Source organism: Pelophylax lessonae (assembly GCF_965119305.1).
Source record: "Pelophylax lessonae genome assembly, chromosome: 3".
Lineage (NCBI taxonomy): Eukaryota > Metazoa > Chordata > Amphibia > Anura > Ranidae > Pelophylax > Pelophylax lessonae.
In genome coordinates this window covers 521,853,172-521,879,228 of record NC_138770.1, presented here as the reverse complement: position 1 = coordinate 521,879,228, position 26,057 = coordinate 521,853,172, and the positions used below count along the sequence as shown (strand labels likewise).

Below are 26,057 nucleotides of genomic sequence, written 5' to 3'. Positions count from 1 at the left end.
AATATAACAAATAAACAGAGCTGCTGTTTGATGTAACAGCTAAAGTACATTTGCAAATCCAAAGCTCATCGGCGATGATGTCATTATAAGAGGAGGCAGGTATTGTCCTCCATATGAGTTCAAATGTGTTAGCAGGGCTTCTAGATACATCAAGCTAATCTCTTTCACATACAAATTCAAAGACTAATCATTTACTTTAATACAACGCTAGAAACAGTGTGCTTGTTCATTGAACAGAAGGAAATCTTGTATTCCTGTAAAAACGTCTGGCAGTATGAATGTATGATAGAGTGTACAAAGTTCAGTGTTCTGGGGAATGTAATGTATTGCACAGCTTACATAGTGCAGTAAACTACCTTAAGAAACACTGATGCGATTTTTTACATGAGGCAGGTCACTTCCATGCAAAAATTAAAAGACTACAAATTCGTTTTAATACATCATACGATTGCTGTTTTATCAGAATGTTGCATACATCTTTTGTTATAGAAAACAGTGACTGTGAAGTCAGTTTATTTAAAAAAAAAAATGTGGTATAATAATAATTGTGATCATTTTAAACAGTTTTTACCTAATAAGCATCTGAAAATATAATACCATATTGAACGTAAATAATGCAGAATATACTAGACGCTTTTCTCAAGGTTGTTTTAAATATAATCTAAATGACTGATGATGAAGTAACTACTGATATTTTGCACTTACCAGGCTCTTCATGATGAGTTAGCACAATCACATAGGTACACTGTTCTGGTTCAGTTGTCCGCATCTTTGTATCCGACCTCCACTGAAAGTGGGATAGAGTCAATGAGGAGTCGACTAGAGGATCTGTCCCAAAGATGGGATAATTTGCCTGATGCTGTTTCTAAAAGGTTTGTGATTTCATTCCTGTTTATTGTGCAATCACTAGCAGAGTATGTGTATGTAAAGCAATTGGAAACATATACCCACTTGCCAAAATTTTTTTTGCGTTAAACCTTCTATTACAAATTTTTGCTTCACCATTACTGTTTGTATCACTTTTTTTTAGGATTGGTGTTTTGGGGTCTGTCCTGAGTGAGCATCAGAAATTTGATGACATGTTGCTTGAATCATCCCTCTGGATTAAACAGTTCCTTCAAAAACTTCAAGAAGCTGCTGAAATCAATACCTCTAAACATGATGCTGCTGTGACTTTAAATGAGGTGTTCTTCTTTTCTAATACACTTGAAATATTTTCACATCAAGCCAATTGTACACATGTACAGTATATAATTCTCATAGTAAAGTTGCATTATGTTTTAGGCTTTACTTTGAATCTGTCAACACAACTAAACATTTAGTTTTGGTAGATAGTGAACTGTTAAACTACCTACCTTTTCATATTTGTTGTGGATTCCATGATTATTTTTGTGGAGATCCAATTTTTCGCTTTCAGATTTTGAATTAAGTTTAAATTTTGGAATATGCAGCAAGAATAATAACAATACCCACAGGTAGGCAGAACATTTTAAATGAAATGAAAGGAACAATGGTTAGGACATCTTGTTGCTGAACTCCTTTAGTGGTACAAGAAGCTAAAGAGGGGCACCACCTATCAAACTTGACGTACAAAGTAAAATATCACTTTAAATTTGCAGGTGGACTTCATCTGCAAAGTACAATTATTTTGTAAGTAATTGCATACTTCTTTATCCCACAGAAACATATAGCAGAGATGAAAAAACAGCAAGAAGAAGTCAGTCACGTGAAAGAACAATTTGCCAAGTTATGCACCTTCACTATTTCAGAAGATCATTCCCTTTTACAACAAAGAGTCAATGATTGTGTACAGTTGTATGAAGAAGCAACTCAAGTCACAGAAAGACGTCAAGAATCCCTGTCCAAATTAGGAGACTTCTTAAGAATACATGCAGACTCTCTAGGAGTCCTTCAAACCCTAAAAGAAACAGTAGTGGGAGCAGTCAGCTTGGATAAAGACAAATCAGATGCCCTGGAAAAAGACATAAATGTTGTTTCACAGGACATTGACAAGTTAGCAGGCGTGTCTGTAGGTTTAGATACAGCACTTACCAAAGCCCAGTATAACCTAAAGAACTCTATTTCTGAGCAGAGAACTTCTTGTAGAGCACTGTCTGATAATTTAAGTCTAGAACTAGAAAAAGTACAGACATTACTTGGAACAAAGCTAAGTGAAGCAGAGGTTCTTGAAGCTTTGTGGAAATCATTTATTGATTGCAGAGAGAGGTTGCTCAAGACTGTTGAAGACATTGAAGAAAAGGCAGACAGCGAGGAGATGAAAGAGCCAACCCTACAAGCATTTCAACAAAGGTAATAAACAAATACATTTACTTTTTCTTGCCTCTTCAAGAAGAGTTTTTTTAAAAGAACACGCTGTTCAACTAAAGAAAACTTACAGTAGTACATGCAGTACTTCTTTTCTTTACTGTTTACTTGTTCATCATCACTGGTATATAGCATGTTAGAACTTTACTGTTATGAACAAAATCATGTAAACCCTCCATCATATTTCCAATATGCAGCTCCCTATGCTCCAGAGTGCCATACTCCAAGTCCATGACCTTAAGAGTCTCTCTTAAAATGAATGGCCATCGCAGGCACAGGTTCTCAATGTAAAAAACTTGTTTCCAAAAGGACTGGCTTATGTGTATGGACTAAAACAGAACACCACTAGATCTAAATGTTGCCCTGATAGCATTGAAATACCCCATGTGTCTGCGTGTAGGTTCTGTTGTTAAAGTATAAAACCTTCACAATGTAAAACAACCCATTCATTTTAAAATATAAATGAAAGTCAAAACATTTATATATATATATATATATATATATATATATGTACATATACAGTATATATATATATATATATATATATATATATATATATATATATATATATATATATAATATATATATATATATATATATATATATATATATAAAACATGTTGTGCTCTCATGCCTAATGTGGTCAGTTTTTAATAGGGAAGCAGGGCGACTGGCAGGAACAACAAGTATTTCACACAAAGGAAGCAAAAAAAAAGAGAACGGGATACTTTTGTCATACATGGTACAGTAGGTACATATCAGGAATATGAAACATTGGGTTTACATATTCTTTACATTTAGAAATGTGATTCATTTTGTTTATTACCACACTTTCAGGTTCAGAGGTTATACTTGGTAGACTGTAGTAAGAATTTTTATACTCCTTATCTGTCGTGACGGAAAGATGGTCACACTGGCTTTTCTTAAAAGCAGTTTTCAAAAATTCACTGTTTAGTATGTACAAAAAAATCCCAAGCACTGTATGAAAGAAATGCTAACCACTGGGGAGGTAAAGGGGCATGCTTGAAAGTCCTACCTGCAACTGTGGTCGTTAAGCCTATCATCAGCCGGTTCTGCAAAGGTAAGTAAATTGGAGGGTGTGGGGGAGGTATGCAGAGGTAGGCAGAGAAGAAACTACAATTTGGGGTGCACAGTGAGCAGGGAGGGTATGTATAGAGGTAAGAAGGTGGGTGCAAAGATGAGCAGAGAAGGCAGGTAGAGTTAGGGGGGGGGGGGGTTGAAATGGAGAGGGTTGAGGTGCATTGGTTAGCAGGGGTTTTAGAATGCAAATGTGTACTGACAGGATAAATAAAGATTTAGGGCAGCCCATTCATTTCAAAGGGCTGCTCTATGCTCTAGAAATGTGGAAAAAAAGTCCCTAACCCCTTTTCAAAATCACAGCCCCGTGAATTTTGGTACATGTGAAAATGCACATGTCAGCAGATGCATGAGGGTGCCATTAACAATTAATGGCACTACTGTGTATCTGCTAAAGGACAGTGCGTTTTTGTGGTGTCAGGAAAGCGATTTTGCATGCGTTCTCTACACACACAAATGTGAACACAGGCTAAATGTCTCAGTTACAATGGTGGTTAGTGTAAATCTTCTCATTACACTGGGGCTTGGTGTAGAATCCTTTCATTCACACTAGTGGCTAGGTTCAGGGGGGGAGAGGGGCTCTCGCTCATTACCCCCACCCTGGCCAGCCAGGCTGCTTGTTTGGATAAGGGTCTGATATGGATTTTTTGGGGGGGGGGGACCCCACGCCGTTTTTTTTTTTCAATTTTGGCATGGGGTTCTTCTTAAAATTCGCACGAGATCCGAAGGGGGGGGGACGGGACCCCACACCGTTTTTTTTATTTAGTTTTTTATCTGTATTGCCGGGTGCCGACAATACATTACAGCCACGAGCAAGTTTAAATTATTTTTTTTCCTTTTAGAAATGTCAGTATTGCTGAAGCAGGCTCCATACATCGCACAAATGCGCTACTTTACAGACACATGAAGGGGACCCCCAAGGCACGATATTTAAAGGAATTTTTCATTTTTATTGTTTAACTTTAAGCATTAATAAAACCACTGCCGTGTAAAAACTAACATTTTAAAAACATTTTTTTGCATTAATGCATGTCCCCCAGGGCAGTACCCAGGTCCCCATACAATTTTTATGGCAATAACTTGCATATAAGCCTTTAAAACGAGGACTTTTGGTTTTTCATGTTTGTGTCCCATAGACATTTATTAGAGTTCTAATGTTCGCTAGAACTTTTTCCCTGTTTGAGATGTTCTGGTGCGAACTGAACAGGGGGGTGTTCGGCCCATCACTAGTAGTCAGAGTAAATTTGCAATTATATTGGTGGTGAGTGTAAATCCCCCTTACATTGGTGGCCAGTGTAGAAATCCCCCTTTATTGGTTGTTTGTGTAAAATCCCCCATTACATTGGTTGTGAGTGTAAAGTCTTCATTACATTGGTGATCAGTGTACATTTCTCTTTACATTGCTGGTAAGTGCGGAATTGCCTTTACACTGGAATCAGTGTAAATCCCAGTTTACATTGGTGGTCAGTTTGAATCCCCCCTAACATTGGTGTTCGGTGTAGAAATGTCACCTTACATTGATGGTCAGTACAAATCTCCTCAATAATGGTTGTCAGTGTAAATTCCCCCTTACATGGAGGTCATTGTATATTCCCCCTTACACTGGTGGTCGGTGTAAATTGCATTACATTGGTGACAGTGTAGAAATCCCTCTTAATATTGGGGGGTGGTGTAAAATCCCCTGTTACATAGTGGCCAGTGCAGATTCCCCCTCACATTGATGGTCAGTGTAAACCCCCCCCCCCCCTCACATTGGTGGCCATTGTAAATCCCCATTACATTGGTGGTTAGTGTAGAATCCCCCATTACATACTTGCCAAAGATTTCCAGCTTTGCTCTACATAATTCAGAATTTGCCACCATGTACTTCCTCCTAACTAATCCCATTCCGCCGACACTGATCCCATTAACCCCCCAGGATTGCCACTGATCACACCCTGCCCTCCCCCAGCACTGCCACTTATCCCAGGTGTCCTAGGATCCCTAGGAGTTTTCTGTCTATTGATGAGTCCCCTCACCTCCACAGTCCATGGTGTGCAGGCAGTGAGGAGATGATGTGCTGTAACCTCTAGCAACCAATCAGCGAGCAGTAATGATATGCACTAACGTCTTACAACCAATCAGTGAGCGGTAAGGATGTGCAGTAACCTCTTGCAACCAATCAGTAAGCAGTAATAATGTGCAGTTACCTCTAGCAACCAATCAGTAAGCAGTAATAATGTGCAGTAATCTCTAGCAACCAATTAGTGAGTGGTAATGATGTCCAGTAACTTCTAACAACCAATCAGTGAGCAGTATTGATGTACAGTAATCTCTAGCAACCAATCAACAAGCAGATGTCATGTGCTGTAACTTCTAGCAAATAATTAGTGAGCCGTAATGTGTTCTGTAATGTCTAGCAGCCAGTCAGTGAGCGGCAATGATACGCTTTAACTTCTGGCAACCAATCACAATCACTGCCTGATCTGATTCAGTAAACTTATGTTGAGTCTAACTGCTATGTATTGTATGTCTTAGAGCAGGTGGAGAACAAAATTGAATTGGAGGGGAATCAGGAAAATGTTTACCCAGGGTCCATTCAATATTAAAGATGGCCCTGCATGTGTTGAACTTTTACTAATGCATGGATGTTTCTCTTTCAAGTGCTTGTGCTGCTCTTATGTACATTTGTGTAGTTGTCATTTTAATTTCAAAGTGGCAGGTATTTATATCCTATTTATGCATCAAACAAAATACACTTTTTTATTTAAAATTAATACAGGTTAACATTTTTTAATGAACTGGAGGAGGAAATTAACTCATATCAGCACGAAAGACAGTGGCTGATGGACAAAGCAAAGCAGATTGCTCAGAAGGATTTATCTCTGGCAGCTGAAGCAGACAAAGAATTGAATGGACTGAACATTACTTGGGAAGATACTAGGAGGCTTATCAGTGAGAGGTAAGAATTACATTATTGACAGGGTAACCTGCAGCATATTATATATAAATATATATATATATATATATATATATATATATATATATATATATATATATATATATATATATATATATTGTATTACACATCTCGCAAATCCAAAACAAGGGTTGCAGCATACATATAATTTATTGAAAGTTCATCAACATAAATATTATAAATTGGCAGTTTGTAATATTTTTTTGTTGATGGACGTTTAATAAATCATATGTATGCTGCAGCCCCTGCTTTGGATTTTTGCAATATATGAAGCCTGCAATCAGCTTCTAACTTCAGCTTGATGGTAAAATCTGAAAGCTGATTGCTTTCTTTGCAGAGCTGCACCAGATTTTGCACTCTCCAGTTTTAGTAACTCAACCCCAAACTTTAGATACATATACAAAGTGTCCATGATATAGCTCCTAAATATAAACCAGCAACTTGCTGTATATTTTGACCTTCAGCAGGAGAAGGCCAGTGTACACTTAGTATGCTGTTTTTGTGTCCACGCATCACCCTTCTTCCCCTATCAATCCGTAAACCATCCGCTGCCATCAACATTAATCATTACAAAACATTGAGAACCCAAATAGTGTGGCCAGTAGTTTTTTTTTTTAAAAACAAATAAGAGATGTACTGTGAGATTACACAATCACATATTCATAACGCTCCCAGGCCCTATGTGTTTCGTCCAGTCAGGCTTTCTTTTTCATGAGGTCCTTAGCTCCCAAGAAATAAGCCTTACCACTTTAATAAAAATTAACTGGAGTACCTGATCATCAATAATTATGTCAGTATAGTATTTGAAAACTCAGACCCAGAATATGACAATGTAATGGTATGTTACTTTTGACTTTTATAAAATGTTTTTGAATGCTCCTCCTATTCAGTGAACTATATCGGTTTCTCTTATTTCAGTCAAGAGCAGTGTCTGGCACTTATTGATCTAATGAAAGAGTATGAACATGTAAAATCCTTCATAATGAAGGTTTTAGAAACTGTGGAAAATATGATCACAATCAAATTCACTTTAAAAGATCAGGAGGACATCCGCCGCACCATAGCAAAAGTAAGAAAATATCTTTAATGTAATGTGTGTTTCTATTTTAGTATTCTACGTTATATACAACACATTGTGAAGTGCTCTTAATCTAGTATTTTTGAGTTAAATGGTTTGAATAACAGGTGAATAACAATGTATACAGTCTAAATTTGCTTATATAGATGAGCCAGGCTATTTAGAGGCAGTGTAGGAACAACACAATTGGGATAAACCTACCTGCCAGAGCCTAGAAGGTGATCATGCAGCACTTTGGTTCCTGATCACATGGTCTGAAGCTATGGCACATTCCAGCAGAGGTCCTCAGTCAGGAGTTGCTTTGGTCATGGTACTTGGCACACTGGCTTCAGGTCACCAGACCCAGAACCTGGAGCTGCTTCTTATTGCTTACAGTCATTTAAAATGGTTCTGAAGGTAAAACTTTTTTACCTTAATGCATTCCCTGAGAGTCCTCTATTCAGCGCTGTGCCTGGCTGCATCTGTTCTCCCTCTTCTCCTCACTCTCACAGGCTTGGTAAAGAGCAGCAGTAGCCATTGGCTCCTGCTGTTGTGGATTAAAACATATGAGGAGGGAGGGAGGGGTCAAACCGTGCGGCACTGTGTGTGTCCAACTTGGGCGCAATCCTGCAGGTTACATAGTTGGTGAGGTTGAAAAAAGACATCAGTCCATCCTTTTCAAACTACGATGTGTGTATGTGTGTTTACTGTTAACCGTACATCCTATACCCCTGTATCTTTAAGGTGCCCATCTAATAGTTTTTTAAAACCGTCGATGCTCCCTGCTGATACCACCGCTTGTTAAAGAGAATGTATGTTGTGGTCTTTAAGGTGCCCATCGAATAGTTTTTTGAAACGGTCGATGCTCCCTGCTGATACCACCACTTGTGGAAGAGAATTCCACATCCTTACCGCTCTTACAGTAAAGAACCCCTTCTGTAGTTTAAGGTTAAACCACTTTTCTTCTAGTCTTTGTGACTGGCCCCATGTCTTATTGTATTCCCTTTCTCTGAAAAGTTTGTTCCTTATGCTATGGTCACCAGTACGGTATTTGTACATTGATATCATATCTCCTCTCAAGTGTCTCTTCTCCAGAGAGAATAAGTTCAATGCTTGCAGTCTTTCCTCATAGTGGATGTCCTCCATTCCCCTAATTATCGTTGTTGCCCTTCTCAGGACTCTTTCCAGTTCTAGCACATCCTTTCTGAGGTCTGGTGCCCAGAACTGGATGGCATATTCAAGATGTGGCCAGACCAGAGTCTTGTAGAGAGGGAGAATAATCTCTATTTCTGGAGTGAATCCCCTTTTTTATACATACCAGTATTCTGTTGGCTTTGCTTGCAGTGGGTTGGCATTGCATGCCACTGCCAAGCCTGTTGTCCACTAGGACCCTGAGGGCCTTTTCCATCTTAGATTCACCCAGAGGTTCCACAGAGGTGCACCTCCAAAGGGGGCATGGCCCAGCCAGACATTAACTGCCTAAATGTGCAGTGTTCCTTCAGAAGTGGCAGGTATGTGTACATGATGAAGGTTGCGGCAGGGTCCCCTTAACATCAACCAAGCCCTATTGTACTGCCTTTAGTGCCTTGCCTCTGGCTTGGCTATTGCACAATGAGTCTTCATCATCATCACTGTCCGTTTATCAGGCATGTGATGCAAGAAACAGTATACCAGTACAGGGCAACAGCATAACTGAAAAATAACGAAAAAGAGTGTTCCTAGCTGTGCAATGGCTTCTTTTTCAAATGTTTTTTTTTTTTTTTAAAGTTTAGTGAAGGGAGATAACTTCAGCTTGTAGTTGTATTTGATCTAGGGTTATTTTTAACTTGCAGTCCATCACTGGCTCCTACCCAACTAAGCTAAATTTAAATATATTTGTATCAGACCACCAAACTAAAACATACAAATTGTAACTCTTCAACCTTCCCCCAACTCAGTCGTAGCACTTCAGACTGTTTCAGAATGTTATTGTTGCTTTTGTGATTGTGTTCGCTAATTTTAGACAACATTGTTTACTTAGCATGAATCAGCCAAGAATGAAATCACGGAGAACCAGAAAAAACTTGACGAGTTCACCAACAAAGGAAAACGTTTACTGGTGGAACTTAAGAGAATTCATGGCTGTGATGCAAGACCAGTGAAAAAAGATATGGACTACTTTGTGGACCAATGGCTTGATGTAAGATAACTCTGCTGATGTATTAAAGTTTTCTATTCTCCTCTTTCTCTATATAGTTTAACCACTTCTGGACCAAGCCTATTTCTGACGCATGTTGTTTACAAGATAAAATCAGTATTTTTAGCTAGAAAATTACTTAGAACCCCCAAACATTATATATATTTTTTTAGCAAAGACTCTGGAGAATAAAATGGCAGCCGATGCAATATTTTTGTCACGCTGTCTTTCAAACGCCATTTTTTGGGGGGAAAAAATACATTTCACTGCATTTTAAAAAAAACTAAACAGTAAAGTTATCCCATTTTTTTTTTGTATATTGTGAAAGATGATGTCACGCCGAGTAAATAGATACCTAGCATGTTACGGTTTAAAATTGCGCACACCCGCAGAATGGCGACAAACTACGATCAATAAAAATCTCCATAGGTGACGCTTTAAAGTTTTTTAATGGTTACCAGTTTAGAGTTACAGAGTAGCTCTTTTTTTTTTTAAATATTGCTCTCACTCTGGCGATCACAGTGATACCTCACATGTGTGGTTTGAACAGCGCTTTAATTTGCGGTCGCAATTTCTGTATATGTTTTCTTTCCTGCGCGAGCTCACGGCGATGGGGGCGCTTGAAATGTTTTTTCCTATGTATTTTATTTAATTTTTAATTTTAGCACAGGTTTTAAAAAAAAATAAAAAATCTTATCACTTTTATTGCTGTCATAAACAATATAAACATCTCTTGTGACAGCAATAGGCAGTGACAGGTACTCTTTATGGAGGGATCGGGGGTCTAAAAAAACCCCTGACCCCTCCACTGCACTTCAATGTATTCAAAATGCCAAAAACTACATTTGTGAATACTGTCACTTTTTTAAATTCTGCGCCTTTAGCCGCTGAGTAAACCCAGACGTGATGTCATGAGCGTCACTTCCGGGTTTCATCATCGGAGACCTGATCAAAGCTGAATCCGGTGGGACGGCAGACCCGGGCAGAGCCGCGGAAGGCGGCGGGAGGGGGAGTGGTTTCTATGCAATGAAAATTTCTATGGAATGACAGTCACTGCTCTCTGCTCCAAGAAGACCAAGAACTGAACGGTCAGCGGTGATATGATAGCTCAGTTCTCTGTCTTAGAGCCAACATGGGACAGCTGCAGCATCACAACAATAATGCAGCATGAGGTATGTATTTGTATGTGTCCATGCTTCTCCTTTCAATGAGCGCTTGCTTGTAGCAATCATTTGTATTGAAATTCCACCTGTCGCATTTGTAACTTTTAGCTTATTTGCAGTGTTTTGCGCTGCGATTTATGATGGATTAGACATCAAAATGTGGTAACGTGCCTTGCAGCCATTCAAATATCCAAAAACTGTTCCAACTACCAAACAATTCCCTGTCTATTGTATCTTCCCCAACAGAGGGTTAAATATAGAAGTAATTCTCTGTATAATAGATTTCTACATTGTGCTGAAGATTAGATCACTGGATAGTTGTATTTTTAAATGTTATAATAATACTATAACAAGAATACATAAATAATTAACGGCAAAAGTAACTTTTCTTCCATATTTAGTAAAGTGGTTAAATGTTTTATGTGCTGCACATAGCAGAAGAAAACATATGTTTAGGAGTGTGGTAACATCTTCATCATAAAAGACACCAAAAATAAAAGCAGCGTTGTGAATAGGTCTAATATAGTAACAGTCTGGAAGGTTTTTCATGTCATATCCCAAAGGATGTTGGTATTTGTAAGTTATTGGCTGATTTTTTGGTTACATTTTGAGAAATGATTTTTCATGTTTTTTTTTTCATTCATCGTATCTGATTACAATCTTGAGAAGTAACTTAAGCCTGGTACACACTAATAGCTTTTTTTTTATTCAACCGAACGAGCTGAACGAAAAAAAGATGACAGCTCCGGTTGGAGCCACTGTCTGAATGATCCTACGTTAATACAGCAATCTCCGATGTTGAGCTATTGTATTCGGACAGGTAGACGGCCCTCCCCTTTCACCAGAACACTGTGATCAGCGCTCTCAGCCAATGGCTGAGAGCATTGATCAAGAGTTGGTCAGCTTCTGGTTTTCTGGCAGGTTCAGGGGTGCACCATGTACAGAATGAGGTGCCCTATGCACAGAAGGCAGAATTCAGGGGTGCATTGTGTAGAGAGTGTAGGGTTAAGGAGTGCACTACACACAGAGTGCAGAGTTAAGGGGTGTGCTATGAACTATGTGTGCAGGGTTCAGCTTTCTTTCACAGGCTGTCCACATCTCACTTTCAACCGACCTCAGCTCTGACCTCTGCACCATCCCCCACCTCTGCACATATCTTCCTCCAAAGCCCTCACATCTCTAACCCCCCCCCCCCCGCCCAAAGCTTCTTCGCATCTTACTTACCTCTAGTTCCTAGGCTCTAGTACCTCCCAGCAGTTGCAGGAGATCATTGGTCAAAATGGTTGGAATCTGTGCACTGGGGCACAGATGAGGGTCACAGTGCGGTGTACCATGTCAGCCCACACCGCACCTGCATCTCCCTTTTATCTGCTATATGTGCAGGGCAGGCAGGGATATGTGAGAGCTGCTGAGAGGAAAGCTATCCTTGTAAACAAAGAAGGCATCTGAGTTTACAAGTGACAGTGGGGAGTGGGGAGCGGAGGGTGAGAGCCGTAGGTGGCAGAACGGAGTTCTGCCACATTCTGGCTGAAAAAAAGCCCTGGGTGTGAGGGCCACATTAAATGGCCTGGCGGTCCAGATTTGATCCTAGGACCTTGTGTTTGACACATGTGCTTTAGTGTTATATAAAAAGGGTATAATAATCAGTGCCTCCTATTTCAATAGGTCTCACTTCCTAGACTCCTTCCACCATGGCTAGTTTAAGATGTTAAGGGAAAGAGTTTTTCCTTGCTTCCTATGGAGTTTTAACGAGCTTCAGAAAAGCAAGAAAAGCAATGCAAAACATAGTAATGAGTTTTAAAGAGTTGTTAAAGCTTTGAAACTTTTTAAAGAATTTTAATCTCGGCTCTTCATTTGTTATAGTACAGATCTACCCTTCTGAGATAGCTGTGTGTGCTGCTGTTCATTTCTATCCTCTCCCTGTCAGATTGTAATGCCTCCAGTGAGGCTGACCTCTCTCCTGCCAGAGCTAAAGGCTAATAATGGGAATTTAGTCTGGGTAGCTGACTTTTTTTCTCTGACTGGAAAATAATAAAATTAGTCAATAATCAAGTAAACCATGAAATAAGAGGCTGCATTAAAACAATTCAAGTGTTGATATTCAGTTACATGTTCCCATTGGGGACTGGTCCATAGATCACTTGGATTCTGGAGCACTATCTGTTCCTAGGATGATAGCTGTCTGTAAAACCTTACTTTTAGAATGTTACCTCCTGATGCTCCTATGCCACTATATACAGTAAACATGATGTGGGAAGACTGAATAAGAAAGCCTTGATGAAGAAGGAAAATGATTACCTTCCCTATTCTCATTCTTATCAGCATTACATTGATCACTTGATGGTAGTGGAGCTTCACCTTTATATTACAAGTGTTATGTTGTAACCAAGAATGATAATAGCTAATTTACTGTGCTCATTTTGATAATGATTTTTTACAGATTTCGGAAAGAATAGATGAGAACCTGGAAAGACTAAGTGTGAGCCTGGGCTTGTGGGAAGATGTGCTGAGCATAAATGATGAAATTGATGGGTGGTCTACCAACTCCATTTCACAGCTGAATGAGAGTATTACCAACCTGAACAGCAGTCAGCAACTGAAATCTTGTCTTTCAGATTTTCAGGTTTGTGTAAAATTATAGGTTCCTTGATGTAACTTTATTGTTTCCTAAATTCATTTTTTAGAGGGGGGGGGGGGCAATAGTACCTCCTCCAAAGTCATCAATATTCCACCTTCAGTTAGAACTTTTCAAATAGTGTCTTCCTGTCAACTTACGATACTTACGTCAGCTCCATCAGTCTCCAGACTTAATTTTTCTAACCAGAATGGTTAGAAAACCAGAACGGTTAAAGACTTTACTTTTAAGTATACCTTAATTATACTCCCTGTTGATAAAGGTGGGAAGATCAAGATTTTGGACTGTACCTTATATTACCATGATTATGGTCTCAATTTTCCAATACTCAGATATATAATTTACTTAATTTACTTCCATGGGACCCTTAGTTCTACAGTTGTCTCAAACAAAAAGCTTACATATAAAATATTTATTTATTACATATTTATTTATTTTTTTATTATTTATTTGTTCTTTTACTAACTTGTCAGAGGACATGTTTAAGGGGTTTATTTAAAACTGACAACAGATATCATCATCTGCTTGGTACAGGACACCACAGTGTTTACCCCACTGCACCTGATTTTACAAGTTATTCATAAAATGTAGATCTCTGTGTCACCTGCAGTGTTCTACATTATTTTTCATAATAGAATGAGGGCCTGCCCATCTGACTTTGACAAGTCATGTGACCGGGTATTCCTCCCCACTGCACTTTTTTTTTTTTATCATTCGGTACATTTAATTGGGCCTCCCTTTCTTTGGGACTTCACTAAGTACTCATAAATGTGCCTTTCATTTTTTTCATGAAAGCATTTAAAAGGCTGCATTAAAACCAAACTCCTACGTTATTCACTTACTGTATATTTGTACCCAAATTCTGACAGTGTCTGGTCAGCTAACTGTCTGACCATATGCTGATAATACACTTGTATCTTAAGCAGTGGCGGAGGCTGGTGCATGATAATTTGGGGGGGGGGGGCGGCAAAACCCACACCCCCCACGGGACAGACAGGCGGACGGACAGCCAGCATTCTTCCCTCCTCCTTCCTGGATGGCTGAGTGGCTGTGATTCTCCTCTGGCCGTGTGTCTCCTTCCTCTTCCTGGCTAATGGCCAGTAAAATCGCTTCTCTTTTCAGCCAATCGGGAAAGGGGTCTCGCTTCCTGAAAGGACCTGCTTCCTGATTGGCTGGGAGGAGAATCAGTGTGATAATAGTGAATATTCATTCTCTATTGCACAGTGCTCTGCACCCCGAGCCCACCCTTTTTTGAAGCCTATTAGAGCCTCTGGCTCTAATCACGTGCTTAAAAAAAACAAAACAAAAGCCCCATTGGATTCCATGCATCCAGCACCCTGCATGTAGATTAGGGGGCCGGATGTATGGATGGGGGGCAGGCGCTCCTGCGCCCCCCAACAGACGGGCCGCCACTGCTCTTTTTTTTTATTCCAATAATTTTTATTGATTGATTAAGTTCAAGGATACAATATGAACAAGTACGCAGGAGGTTCATCGGTAAACTACAGATCTAGAATACATCTGTCTTCTAGAGTGCAAATTGCAACATGTGGAACAAAGTGTAAAAACACCATGCCTGAGAGACAGGCAGGCAACTGTCGCGAACTATCCAAGTAACAAAAAGCACATAAAAAAGAGAATAAATCATGGCTCAGACTTAATGAACAAAACAGATTAAACATATTTATGATATATCATGTACTCCTTCGGCTCTCCCGCCACTGCTCCTAAGTGTGCAAAAGAGTATTACTTAGCAAAGCCCTGTAAAAAAAAAAAGACATTCATTAGCTACAGCGCTCTGTATTTTATTTTACAATTTATACTAGGGAGTCCATGTATAAAATGTTTGTTAATAAACGTTTGCACAATCGGGAGAAAATTGCTGAACTTTTTCCATTATGTATGATTCTAATATTGGCAGTGGCATCTGTTGGCCATGATATCTTTTTTTTTCCTGATTGAAGTATTTTTGGAAAATAAATGCATTATGGACACTAGGTGGCACAGACAAATTAAGGGGCACATATAAAAAAGGAAGTACGATAATTGTTGCCATGATTGTGTGAATGTTTGGCCCATCCACACAGAGAACATTTTATACATGGACCTCTTTGGTATTTGGAGGAGCAGCTGTTAGACCTTCTCACATCTGATTTCTAGCCCCAAACGTTGACAGACAAATTAATTACAGCTACAGTAAATAAGGGACTGTGACAGGAGTCACTTTGGGCATGGGGGTTGTGGACCCCAAATTTCTTTAAAGAGCCTGGGAGACACCATGTCCAGCCTTGTGTGGCTTTCTTATGTTTAAGTCACCCTGCATCTTTTATGGATGCAGGGTGACCGGGAGGGTGGTGTACACTGAGAATATGGTTTGGACTATTTCAAATGGGACAGTATATGCTTTACCCATATCTCTCAGGAAATATGGAGATCTACCTTATTCCTGTACACTGTAAGGCACAGGAAGTGCACTCCTAATATGGTTATTCCAGGAAGTTCAATGAGGAGACGGACTGTCTGAGGTGGCTCTCCATTCACCTATTGTCGGGTGTGCTAATGAACTTGCCTGCTGTCTGCTAAGAGATGTATTGACACTCAGAGTAATGTGTATTGAGGGCTCGTTAGGGAACCATTGTTCTGTGTCTGACTATTGTGTACATTGATTGCCCCCTGGGGCTTCTGTCTCCTTGCACATGGCAGTCCTTCTGGTCAAGCTATCTGACCAATCACTGCTGACTCATTTTCAAGCCCTCATTTGCATGGCTGGAGAGGACCTTATGGGGAACTGCAGGTACTGTGCAATTGACCAATGGGAAAGTGGTTGGTGGGGTAAGGATGTTCCAAATTCTGTATAAAAGTATGCTGTGTTCTTCCAATAAAGTGTGTTCCTGTTTTACCCTCAACTCGGAGCTTTGTCTCGTATTTGGGGGGGAATTATTGATGGGCTTCATGTATGGCGGATTGGAGTGGTCGATAACTGTCCTGGTGTTCAGGAGCGGATTATCCTAGACGACTGTAACCCCTTTCATACTTGGGGTGTCGTTACAGGGACGAATAAAAATATTTCATAGGTAAGCTGTCAGAACTAATAATAATTCAAAGTGTAACTAAAGCAAAACCTTTTTTTTTTTATTTTGGATAGAGTAAGAGAAAGCTATAACTATAACCCCTGTTACTATTTGTTGCCTGAAGTGAGAGGAAATCCCTCCAAAGTCAGGGAAACCTGGGGTTTTTCCAGGGTCACCAGAACCAGTGTCCCCATTGGAAGATTTTCCCTCTATTAGGCCCCTTTCACACAAGCGGACCGTTCAGATCCGCCTGTCCCTTTTTCAGGTGCATCTGAACGAATGCCCCATGCATCTCTATGGGGCATCAGATGTCAGCGGAGACATGTCCGCTGACATCCAATCCAATCCGTCAAATCCGGATCAATGGAAACCCTATTTTCCATCTGTTTGGTGGATCGGATCGGATGAGAACGGACAGACGGTCCGTTCTCATCCGATTCCCCCATAGAGAAGAATGGGGACCTGACAGCTCTGTCTCCGCACACATCGCATCGATCCCCCACTGAGAAAAACGGAGTCCGCCGATGGACTACCGTGTGTGAAAGGGGCCTTACTGTTCTGACCTCAGCCCAAAATGTGTGATTTTACTTAATCTTTGTAAAGTAAACAGGACAAGTAGAGAGGGTGGACACAGACAGCAGTAAAAACTGACCGATGCTTCAATCCCTCTCTAGTCTATCTGAAACTTAAAATAAAAAGTTTTGCCTTTAGTTACACTTTAAGAATTATTGTTTAGATTCTTGCAAAAGCCCAGTAATGATTGGTTCCTTTTAGGAAATGTTTGTGTCTCCTTAAGTGCCTTAGCAGTACCGTAGCAGGAATACTATGTTTTCTTTTCTCATTAAACATAAGGATACCAAATTAAACACACTGGAAACATTCTTACTCATCTACGTACTCTAAACTGGGGAATTTTGCTTGGCCTGGAATCAAGGGATTGCTGGAAAAAAAAAGACTTAACTTTGCGCTCTTTTTCTTTATGCCATTTTCTTCACTGCAATGATACAGACTGAAGTAACAAACAAGGGACAGAGACTGGAGGAGTTTCATTCCAAGGTTTATGAACTCAAAGAGCTGACCAAGAGCCAGGAGCCCCCTGCAGAACTGCAGGTCAGTATTCTGTTTTATAATGATATTAGAACTGTTTTCTAAAACCACATGTGTTCTGCTGTGTGACAAGCCCAGCTCTGAAAATAGATGGGACATAATGGTAACAAAAATCTTGCTAGTTCCAAGTCCTCTGTAGCATCAGATTGGTTGACGTTCCTAATATCTACAGTAAATGAGAAAGATTGTAAGGTGTTTTTAACTTGACAGTGCATACAAAATTAATGATAAATACAGCACAGTCGTCTTTATTAACCGAGTTTCATTCCCCAGAAACGAAACATAAATCCTGATTGGTTGCTGGGAAAAAACATTTAAGAGATTGTAATGTCAATTCACTCAGTTACAAGTCGTATGGTATTTGCCATATTGATCTCCATTTTATGTGAATGCTATATTCATCTCTCCTATAGTAATGATTGATATTGCTTAGTGAATGAAGCCCGTCTCTGAAGACTCACGGTTGTGAGTGATTAGCAGGTTATTTTCTGTACATAGGGCTGTGTGTGTGTGTAGCTCCTGACTGTTTTAAAACTGGCTGGGTAATATGTGAGGAGGTTGTAAATGTCTCCCTTCTGTCTGGGCTGCCCATGTACTTTATATTCTTTGTATATAATGACACATTGTGTGTTTGGACTTTGGGGTCCTCCTTTTTATTTTTGCTGTGTTGGTATGTGTGATGATGGTGTTTGGTAGCTGGGCAACCACCTTAACCACCATTTTAAACCTCTCACGTTTTTTTCTTTGGCCAGGACCTTGCTGACGTAATTTACTGGAGAATGTGTTCAGCTTGGGTCTGTGAATATTCCTGGGGGTTAGGTAGCTTCTTCATTTTGGCTGGAAACCTCATGTTTGCACCAAAGAAATGGAGGTTCCTTTGAGGCTGTGGGTAAATCTTCTAGTCAGGGAATTATTTGCATCTTTTTTGTACCATGTCCAAGGTTGAGTTGGGCACAGGAAAATACTGTGCTACACTTCTTACAATTCCCAGGTGAAACCGCCTGCATTGGTTGTTATTTCATCTCTCCTATAATAATGTAATAATATCTTTGTATATAATGACACATTGTGTGTTTGGACTTTGGGGTCCTCCTTTTTATTTTTGCTGTGTTGGTATGTGTGATGATGGTGTTTGGTAGCTGGGCAACCACCCTAACCACCATTTTGAACCTCTCACTATTTTTCCTTTGGCCAGGACCTTGTTGACGTAATTTACTGGAGAATGTGTTCAGCTTGGGTCTGTGAATATTCCTGGGGGTTAGGTAGCTTATTCATTTAGGCTGGAAACATCATGTTTGCACCAAAGAAATGGAGGTTCCTTTGAGGCTGTGGGTAAATCTTCTAGTCAGGACATTATTTGCATCTTTTTTGTACCATGTCCAACGTTGAGTTTGGCACAGGCAAATACTGTGCTACACTTCTTACAATTCCCAGATGAAACCGCCTGCATTGGTTGTTATTTCTGCCCCCCCCCCCATCCCTTATCCTCAGGTGCCCATTCCTCCTCCTGCCTTACAACCTTACATCAAAGGTATTTTCTTCTGTTATGCAAGGTTTTATAACTTAGAATATTCAACTTGTTTCTCCACTGATCGTAAGGGTTTAAAACAGCCACAGCCACCTTCCCTAGCATCTAATGCAGAGATGCCTAATATTTCTGACTTTGTCAGGAACCCTTCAGAATATTTGTTGTCAGATGCCAAGTCCCTTCTTCCTTAATGGGGGAGACCCCATCAGCTAAATGTCATGCAATAGTTGTTTCTTCAAAACACAAAGCAACTGCTTCTTTTCTAATTGAGTATGTGTGTTCCACTTTCAAATTAGAGGATTCCACTGTTCCCTTCTGTACCATGATGTCTGGACTATGTTCTCATAGAGCTAAATGTTTCACCAAGTGTTTACTCATCATTCCTTATTCCATGATTTTATCTGCAAAGATTGAAAACACCCAAACAAGCAAATTTTCAGTGACCCTATCCCTTTGTGAAGGATTTTGTCACTAAATGGACTGCTTCACAGTCAACCCACCAGTGCCTCCTTCTGCTCATTTCTATTGAAGACATGCCATTTTTTAAGGACCCTACTAACAAGACATTGGAAGCAGTTACTTGATCCATCTGCTCCTCTGTGGGATCTGCCCATTAACCTATGCTCACCTCCCTCCCAGACATAGGTGTACGTAGCCTATTGCATTAGGGTGTGCACCCCAGAACTCAAACACACATGCCTTTCTCTGCCGCCTCAGCTTCACTGGACAGTGAATAAATGGTAAGCGCTCTGTGCTGAGCAGCTTCCTATTCATTTACAAACTGAAGCACAGGAAACATGGTTTAATATGCTTCAATTATGAATGAACACAGTGAGTGAGTGTGTTCACTGTGTTCATTTCGAAAAGGAAGGGTCCGGTAAATAACATATTGACTAGCCCTTTCCCCCACTCTCCATCCTGAAACATTCCCTGCAGCAGCTGAGGAGGGAAGCCAGCAGCACTGGTGGGGGGGGGGGGGGGGGCAACACAGGTGGAATCAGCACCACATAGAGTAATTAAGGTGTACCCAGGCATACCTGGCACACTCCTGCGCATGCCTTAAATAACTTAGCAGACTGGTCTAAATCACTAAGTAGAGATTCATCAACTGCTGGAGTTAACACACTCCATACAAATCCCATTACTCAGCAACTTCGGATTGACATTCTTTCAGCTATTCAGGAATTGGTAAACCTAGGGGTTATCATTTCTGTTCCTCCAACCACAATAGGGTTTTATTCAAACACTTTTACACTTCTGGAACCAAAAGAAGGCATTGATTTTAGCTTGGACCTAAAGACTCCTAATGCCTTTGTTCATCCTCAAAAGTTTTGGATGGAAACAATGTAATCCCTTAGTGCCTCTCTTCTTCACAGATACTTTTTAGCATCTTTTAGCATAAAGGATACACATTTACACATTGCCCTCTTTTTAGGTCATCAGTTCTTCACTTTGCTCTGGGTGACAACCATGCTTTGGATGCTGGTAAAAAACATCAACATGTCTTACAGACAGAACTTTTGATTATGTTCATCCTATCTTATTGCTGCAGGCAGTGTACAAAAAAGAATGCTAGGAGACAGAGGAGACAGGGAAGACCTTTTTGGCAGGAGAGGCCTGCTATCAATTTTTAACGCTTACTTTCCCTTTAATAATTACCTTTTGAAAAGATACAGTACAGACCTTCCCAGTGTTATGTCTCTATGTCCTCATATAAGTAAGACTAATATGAGGAATATTTCTGCAGCATCAATTACATCAATAGAGGAAAACTCAACACCACCTAGTAATTTCTATGCATATTGCCTCATGTAAGAGAATTATAATAACTGTTGCTTATTTTATTATTGTTGACCTTTTCCTTAATCATTTTAAAAGATTACAATTGTGTATTTTTATTTTGATCTAGTTCATGGAAGCAGATTTAAGGCAGAAACTGGAGCATGCCAAAGAAATTTCCCAAGTGGCCAAGGGGACATTAAATGACTTCAGTCTTCAGAAAATGCAACTAGAGACATTCATCGACCAGATGACTAACTGGCTTAATAAAGTAGAAGAATCAGTTTTAAAATATACAAACAGCCAGGAACCTGAAGACCTTAAAAAACTTAAGGTATATCATTTTTGTGGCTAGTGGGCTCACAGCTATTCTATAGTGTATAGAGTATCAAATGTCATTAAATTTATTATTTGTGTGATGTATGGATACCAACATAAAGAGGTAAAATGTTGTTTTAAAGCTTAACTTTTGGACTACGTTTGGGAGTAGTATAATGGCATTCATTCGTTTGTTGACTAAAAGTCAACCATTTGATTTGATAATGGCTTACTATTGAAAACGTGTGTTAAATTTGTTATTATCAGCCCATATGTTCTATTGCATGTGACAAGTGCTTCATGACGGTGTCCTAAACGCCAGCTGTTGCTAATGTGCATTGGGCTTTCCTATACCCAAGGTATTCTCAAGGAGCATTGAGTTTTTTGGGGGAATTTTTAGTGCAGCTTACGTGCCCCCATTGTGTACAGTATGTTGATTTGCTACCACTATCAGTGAATTTGTGAAGGGTCTGGGTAAAGTAAATGCCCAAAACCTGATTTAACCCAAGAAAAAGAAATAGCAAACTTTTTAGGTACCCAACAAATGCAACTAATGTATGTATAAAAATCAGCTTCTTTGATATCACTAAAAAGAGTAACAGAGTTTATGATGTCTAATTTAAAAATAAAAAAAATATAGTTAAAGTAAAACAATACACTTCCTCCTTTGAAGTAAAAAACAATATCGATAAGGGTTTATTCTATCTAGAGGTAAAATTTGGCAGTAGCCCTCCCACATGTCATTATATTGTGACTTTCAAAAGCAGGATTCAGTCAAAGCAAGCACACATAAGGCTACAAAGTGATATAATACATTTTTGTGGGATAAGTTCACTCCTTGAAGTCCCTTAGTGACATATAGGGGAACCTTACTTATTATACTTAGGTTACCAGTCCAAATATTTCCATTTTTGGTAGATGCCAAAGAGTTAAATACCTGAATATGTTTTACAGTATATTCCTTAAAGAGAATGCAACGTGCTGTGCTGGAGTGCACAAATTTGGCCATGAACAACTAAAGCACCCAGGTGGACAAGAACAAAGTCCAAGCAATACTAATACACAAAGTTTTAACTGAATGTTAATATGACAATCTCTGGGGGGGGGGGGTACACAAACAATGATACACAGCAATGGTAATTAAACTTGGATAGTTAGTGAGATAGGGCAGGGAGAGAGCTGTGGAATTGGGAAGGGGGGGGGGAGTCACGGGGTAAGAGGGGTTGTAAAACTGTTGGAAAGTGATTTGGAAAACTGAGGTCCACATTTAGTACATTATCTGTTGTGTCAAATAAAATTATTATTCTTAGCTCAAAGTTTTCCTTTCCTGAGTAGTTTTGAAGTTCCCTTTAAAGTGGTAGTAAACTGTTATATTTTATTTTTACCTACAGGTAAGCTTATGAGAAAGCTTATCTGTAGGGAAAATGAATATCTCCTAAACACGCACCATTTAGGAGATATTCTAGTGAGCAGCATCACCGGCGTATGCGCTCTAAAGGAACGGCATACCTGTGCCATTCCTTTAGAGCTGTGTGCTGTGGCTCCCTCGCTCCTGCCCAGGAGTGACGTCATCGCAACTCAGCCAATCAAACGGCTGCAGGAAGACCTGTAAGGAAGACTGGGTGAAGATGGAAGCCTCTGCAGTGGTGAGAGCACGCCACTGGAGGGGTTTGTTTGTTTGTTTTTTAAGAGTTTACTACCTAAGAACCAAAACATTCATGTCTTCCATGGCGTGGTTTGGTTGTGAGAAATTATGTCCCACAGGTGTGCAGAAATCGTCACCCTTATATTCCTTAATGGTGTGTCTGTGTAATTCTTTTCTGTAATTTCTGTCCTGTTTCATCAACATAAGATCCTCACCTCTGTGTCTTACACCCCCCAATCCATAGCTCTCTCCCTGCTTTGTCTCACTAAATATCCAAATTTACAAGTTTAGTTACCATTGCTGTGAATGTTTGTGTGTGTATTGGCGCTTTTCCACTGCATGGAACGGATCGGTTTGGCTCGGTTTGGCAATTTTCCACTGCATGGTACCGCATGGTACGTGTTAGAATGGTTCGGTATGGTTTGGTACGGCAGCGCTTTTCCACTACATGCTACCGCTTGGTACGGCTCGCTTAAACAGTACCACCTCGGTTGTGCTTCCAAGCGTTCTGTACCTATACCATATCCCACAATCCTTCACATGCAGCCTTGATTGTTTGTAATCCCACCCATTTACTACTTTAGTGGAAAAGCAAACCGAACCGCGTAAAGCCTATACAGTGCCCAAAGGTGCCGACTCGTACCAAGCAGTGGAAAAGCAAACCGAGCCGAGCAGTGCCAAGCAGTGCCGAGTGGAGCCGAGCCGGTACTTGCAGTCGAAAAGTGCCATATGTGTGTGTGTGTGTGTTTTTTCTTATAAATATTCTGCTAAAACTTTGTGTACTAGCACTACTTGGACCTTGAAGGAGGGAGTATACCATGAAGGCTTGTCCTAAAAATTTGGACCTCAATTGTTTTTGTAAATAGTGCACTAATACGGCTACAATCACCACAAGCATGTTTCCTATTTAAAAGCATGGGCTTAGTAATGAAAAAGTAAACTTTGTTACAAAATTGTAATTCAGTGTATTACAATCCAGGAGATGCAGAAAGAGTTTCAGGCCCAGCAAAGCAGCATTGATACAACACAGGAGAATCTGAACACTCTTTGCCGACGCTACAGATCTGCTGAGCTTGAGGCTGTTGGGACAGCTCTCACTGCACTGAGCAAGAAATATGAATCCACTAGCCAGCTCTGCCTTAAAACACAAGCTACTCTGCAAGAAACACTGGAAAAACAATTTAATGGTAAGATATTATTTGATCAATTCAAGTTTACGTAATGGAAATATCCTGGCAAACAGCTAAAGTACATTTGAAATTCATATATGTTTTTTTGCTTTACCTGTCCAAAGATTTCTAATTCTGTGCAACCAGTTTTGTGATTTGCACACATTTTTTTCAACTACTCTGCTAGATAGGTGACACATATGTATCCTGATTAGGTGATCCATTTTCCTGGTTTAGAAAAATTTAAATATAAACCGAGGACTGGAAAGGGCAGCATAATCCAGTGGTTCTTCTTTACATTGACTACATCCTATGCAAGTTGTTTTCTATTGCTGCATTTTGAGTCCCCTGGCACTGTGAACTGTCTATAGCCCTGTGATGGTGACTCTTCCTGCTTATGGACATTCGAAACGCGATCCCTTTGCCCCCTTTTGTTGCGGCCTTGCTGCTGTACTGTATTTCTCTGCTGCTGTTGCCACTTCAATATGGTTGTATTCTGGAGCTATGTTATTATTTTTTGTGTTGTACTTTACTACAAGCACTCATGTCCCTTGTACAAGTGTTCAATTTTCTTTTAATAAAGACTATTGTTTAATTTAAATTGACTATATCCAATGATGCTACCAGTTTATCAGATGTACAAATTATGGGATAATTGTCCAGTTTGGCCACATGTGGATAGTCACACTGAACATAATTTATTTGTCAATGCAGTAGCAGGGATACATTTTTAATAATGCTGTCAGGCTAGTTTTGCTGTCCCATACCCTGTGGCCACAGATCATACAGTTTCATACAGCCAATATGCTTTTTTTCATTTTGTTATTAGTGTCTTCATTTAATTTTTTATTAGTTTCTTAAGATTCTCTTAGATATTTGTTTTTTTTTTTTTAAGTTGAACTCTAGGCAAACAGCTAACACACATGACAGCTGTTTTACCTGCCAAAGGATTTTTAACTCGGTCTGTCTAGTTCTGAGATTTACAGAGCATTTACCTGCTGTTTCTCTGCTGCAGTTTCACTTTCACCTACAGCTCCTCTCCCCATTGCCACCCTGTGACTGCAGAGTAAAAGGAGAAGCAGCAGAGCGATGAGCTCATCAATCTGTCACTCTGCTCTCCTTCTATCAGCATGCTTCTTGCACTGCAGCCGAACAGATTGGCCTTGTGTGCTGCTTCTCCCTCCCCTTTTCTGAGCTTTAGGCTACGTTCACATGTAAGCATTTTGGGGCCTTTTCCAGCTCTAAGGATCAGCTCAAAAAACGCTCAACAAGACAAATCCTACTCATTTCAATGGCCCCCTGTTAACATCTGAGCGTTCAGACGCCTTGAGCAAAACGCCTGACGCTCCAAAAAGTACATGATCTTCTTTTTGGGAAGATTACAGGCATTTTTGTTAGATGTCAATGCCTTCCTCCAAACGCCTGCAAAAAACGCCTGTAAAACGCTTGAAAAACACCTGAAAAATAGCAACGCCTAGATGTGAACGTAGCCTAATTGTACAGAATGCAAGAGACTGATCCCAAGCCAAATTCAGGAACTTAAACTGCTGACATTTAGGGCCCGCTCACACACTTAAAAACATGGTATTGGTTTTTAAAAAATGAATATTGTGTTTTTAATGCATTGCGTTTAGGTGTGTTTTGCATGCGTTTAGCATGCGTTTTCATCTCTGGTCACCTGAGAAAAAAGTGACACGTGACTCAAAAAATGCAGCAAAAACACACTATGGTGTACCTTTAGTGTGTTTCTATTGACTTTAATGGAAGATGCGTTTTTGTTGTGTTTTTGAAACTAGGCACCAACGATGCAGCATGCAAAACTTTTGAAAAACACTGGGAACTTGAAGGGCAGTGAACAGATAGCCCTTGCTCACAGCAGTGCAGCTTTGAAATTGCGCTACTTCAGATTAGTGAGATTTGGATTGGCGATTTCATTGCGTCTTGCAACTTCATTTAAGAGAAGTCAATGCAAGTTGCAATGAAATTGCAGAAAAGTAGTGCATGAACCTTTTTCAAAGTGGCTGCGA

General features: G+C 39.9%; 1 protein-coding gene across 2 annotated transcripts in view; it reads left to right on the top strand.

Moving 5' to 3' along the window:
• Positions 1 to 26,057, top strand: part of SYNE1 (spectrin repeat containing nuclear envelope protein 1) — a 645,053-nt gene that overhangs the window by 301,036 nt on the left and 317,960 nt on the right. For both annotated transcript variants that reach the window (XM_082249740.1, XM_082249741.1), the window contains 10 exons: positions 709 to 872; positions 1,031 to 1,184; positions 1,682 to 2,310; positions 6,185 to 6,364; positions 7,301 to 7,451; positions 9,460 to 9,618; positions 13,219 to 13,401; positions 17,493 to 17,594; positions 21,029 to 21,232; positions 23,841 to 24,048. In XM_082249740.1, coding sequence (XP_082105866.1) covers positions 709 to 872; positions 1,031 to 1,184; positions 1,682 to 2,310; positions 6,185 to 6,364; positions 7,301 to 7,451; positions 9,460 to 9,618; positions 13,219 to 13,401; positions 17,493 to 17,594; positions 21,029 to 21,232; positions 23,841 to 24,048 — 2,134 coding nt within the window. The remainder of the gene's footprint in view (positions 1 to 708; positions 873 to 1,030; positions 1,185 to 1,681; positions 2,311 to 6,184; positions 6,365 to 7,300; positions 7,452 to 9,459; positions 9,619 to 13,218; positions 13,402 to 17,492; positions 17,595 to 21,028; positions 21,233 to 23,840; positions 24,049 to 26,057) is intronic.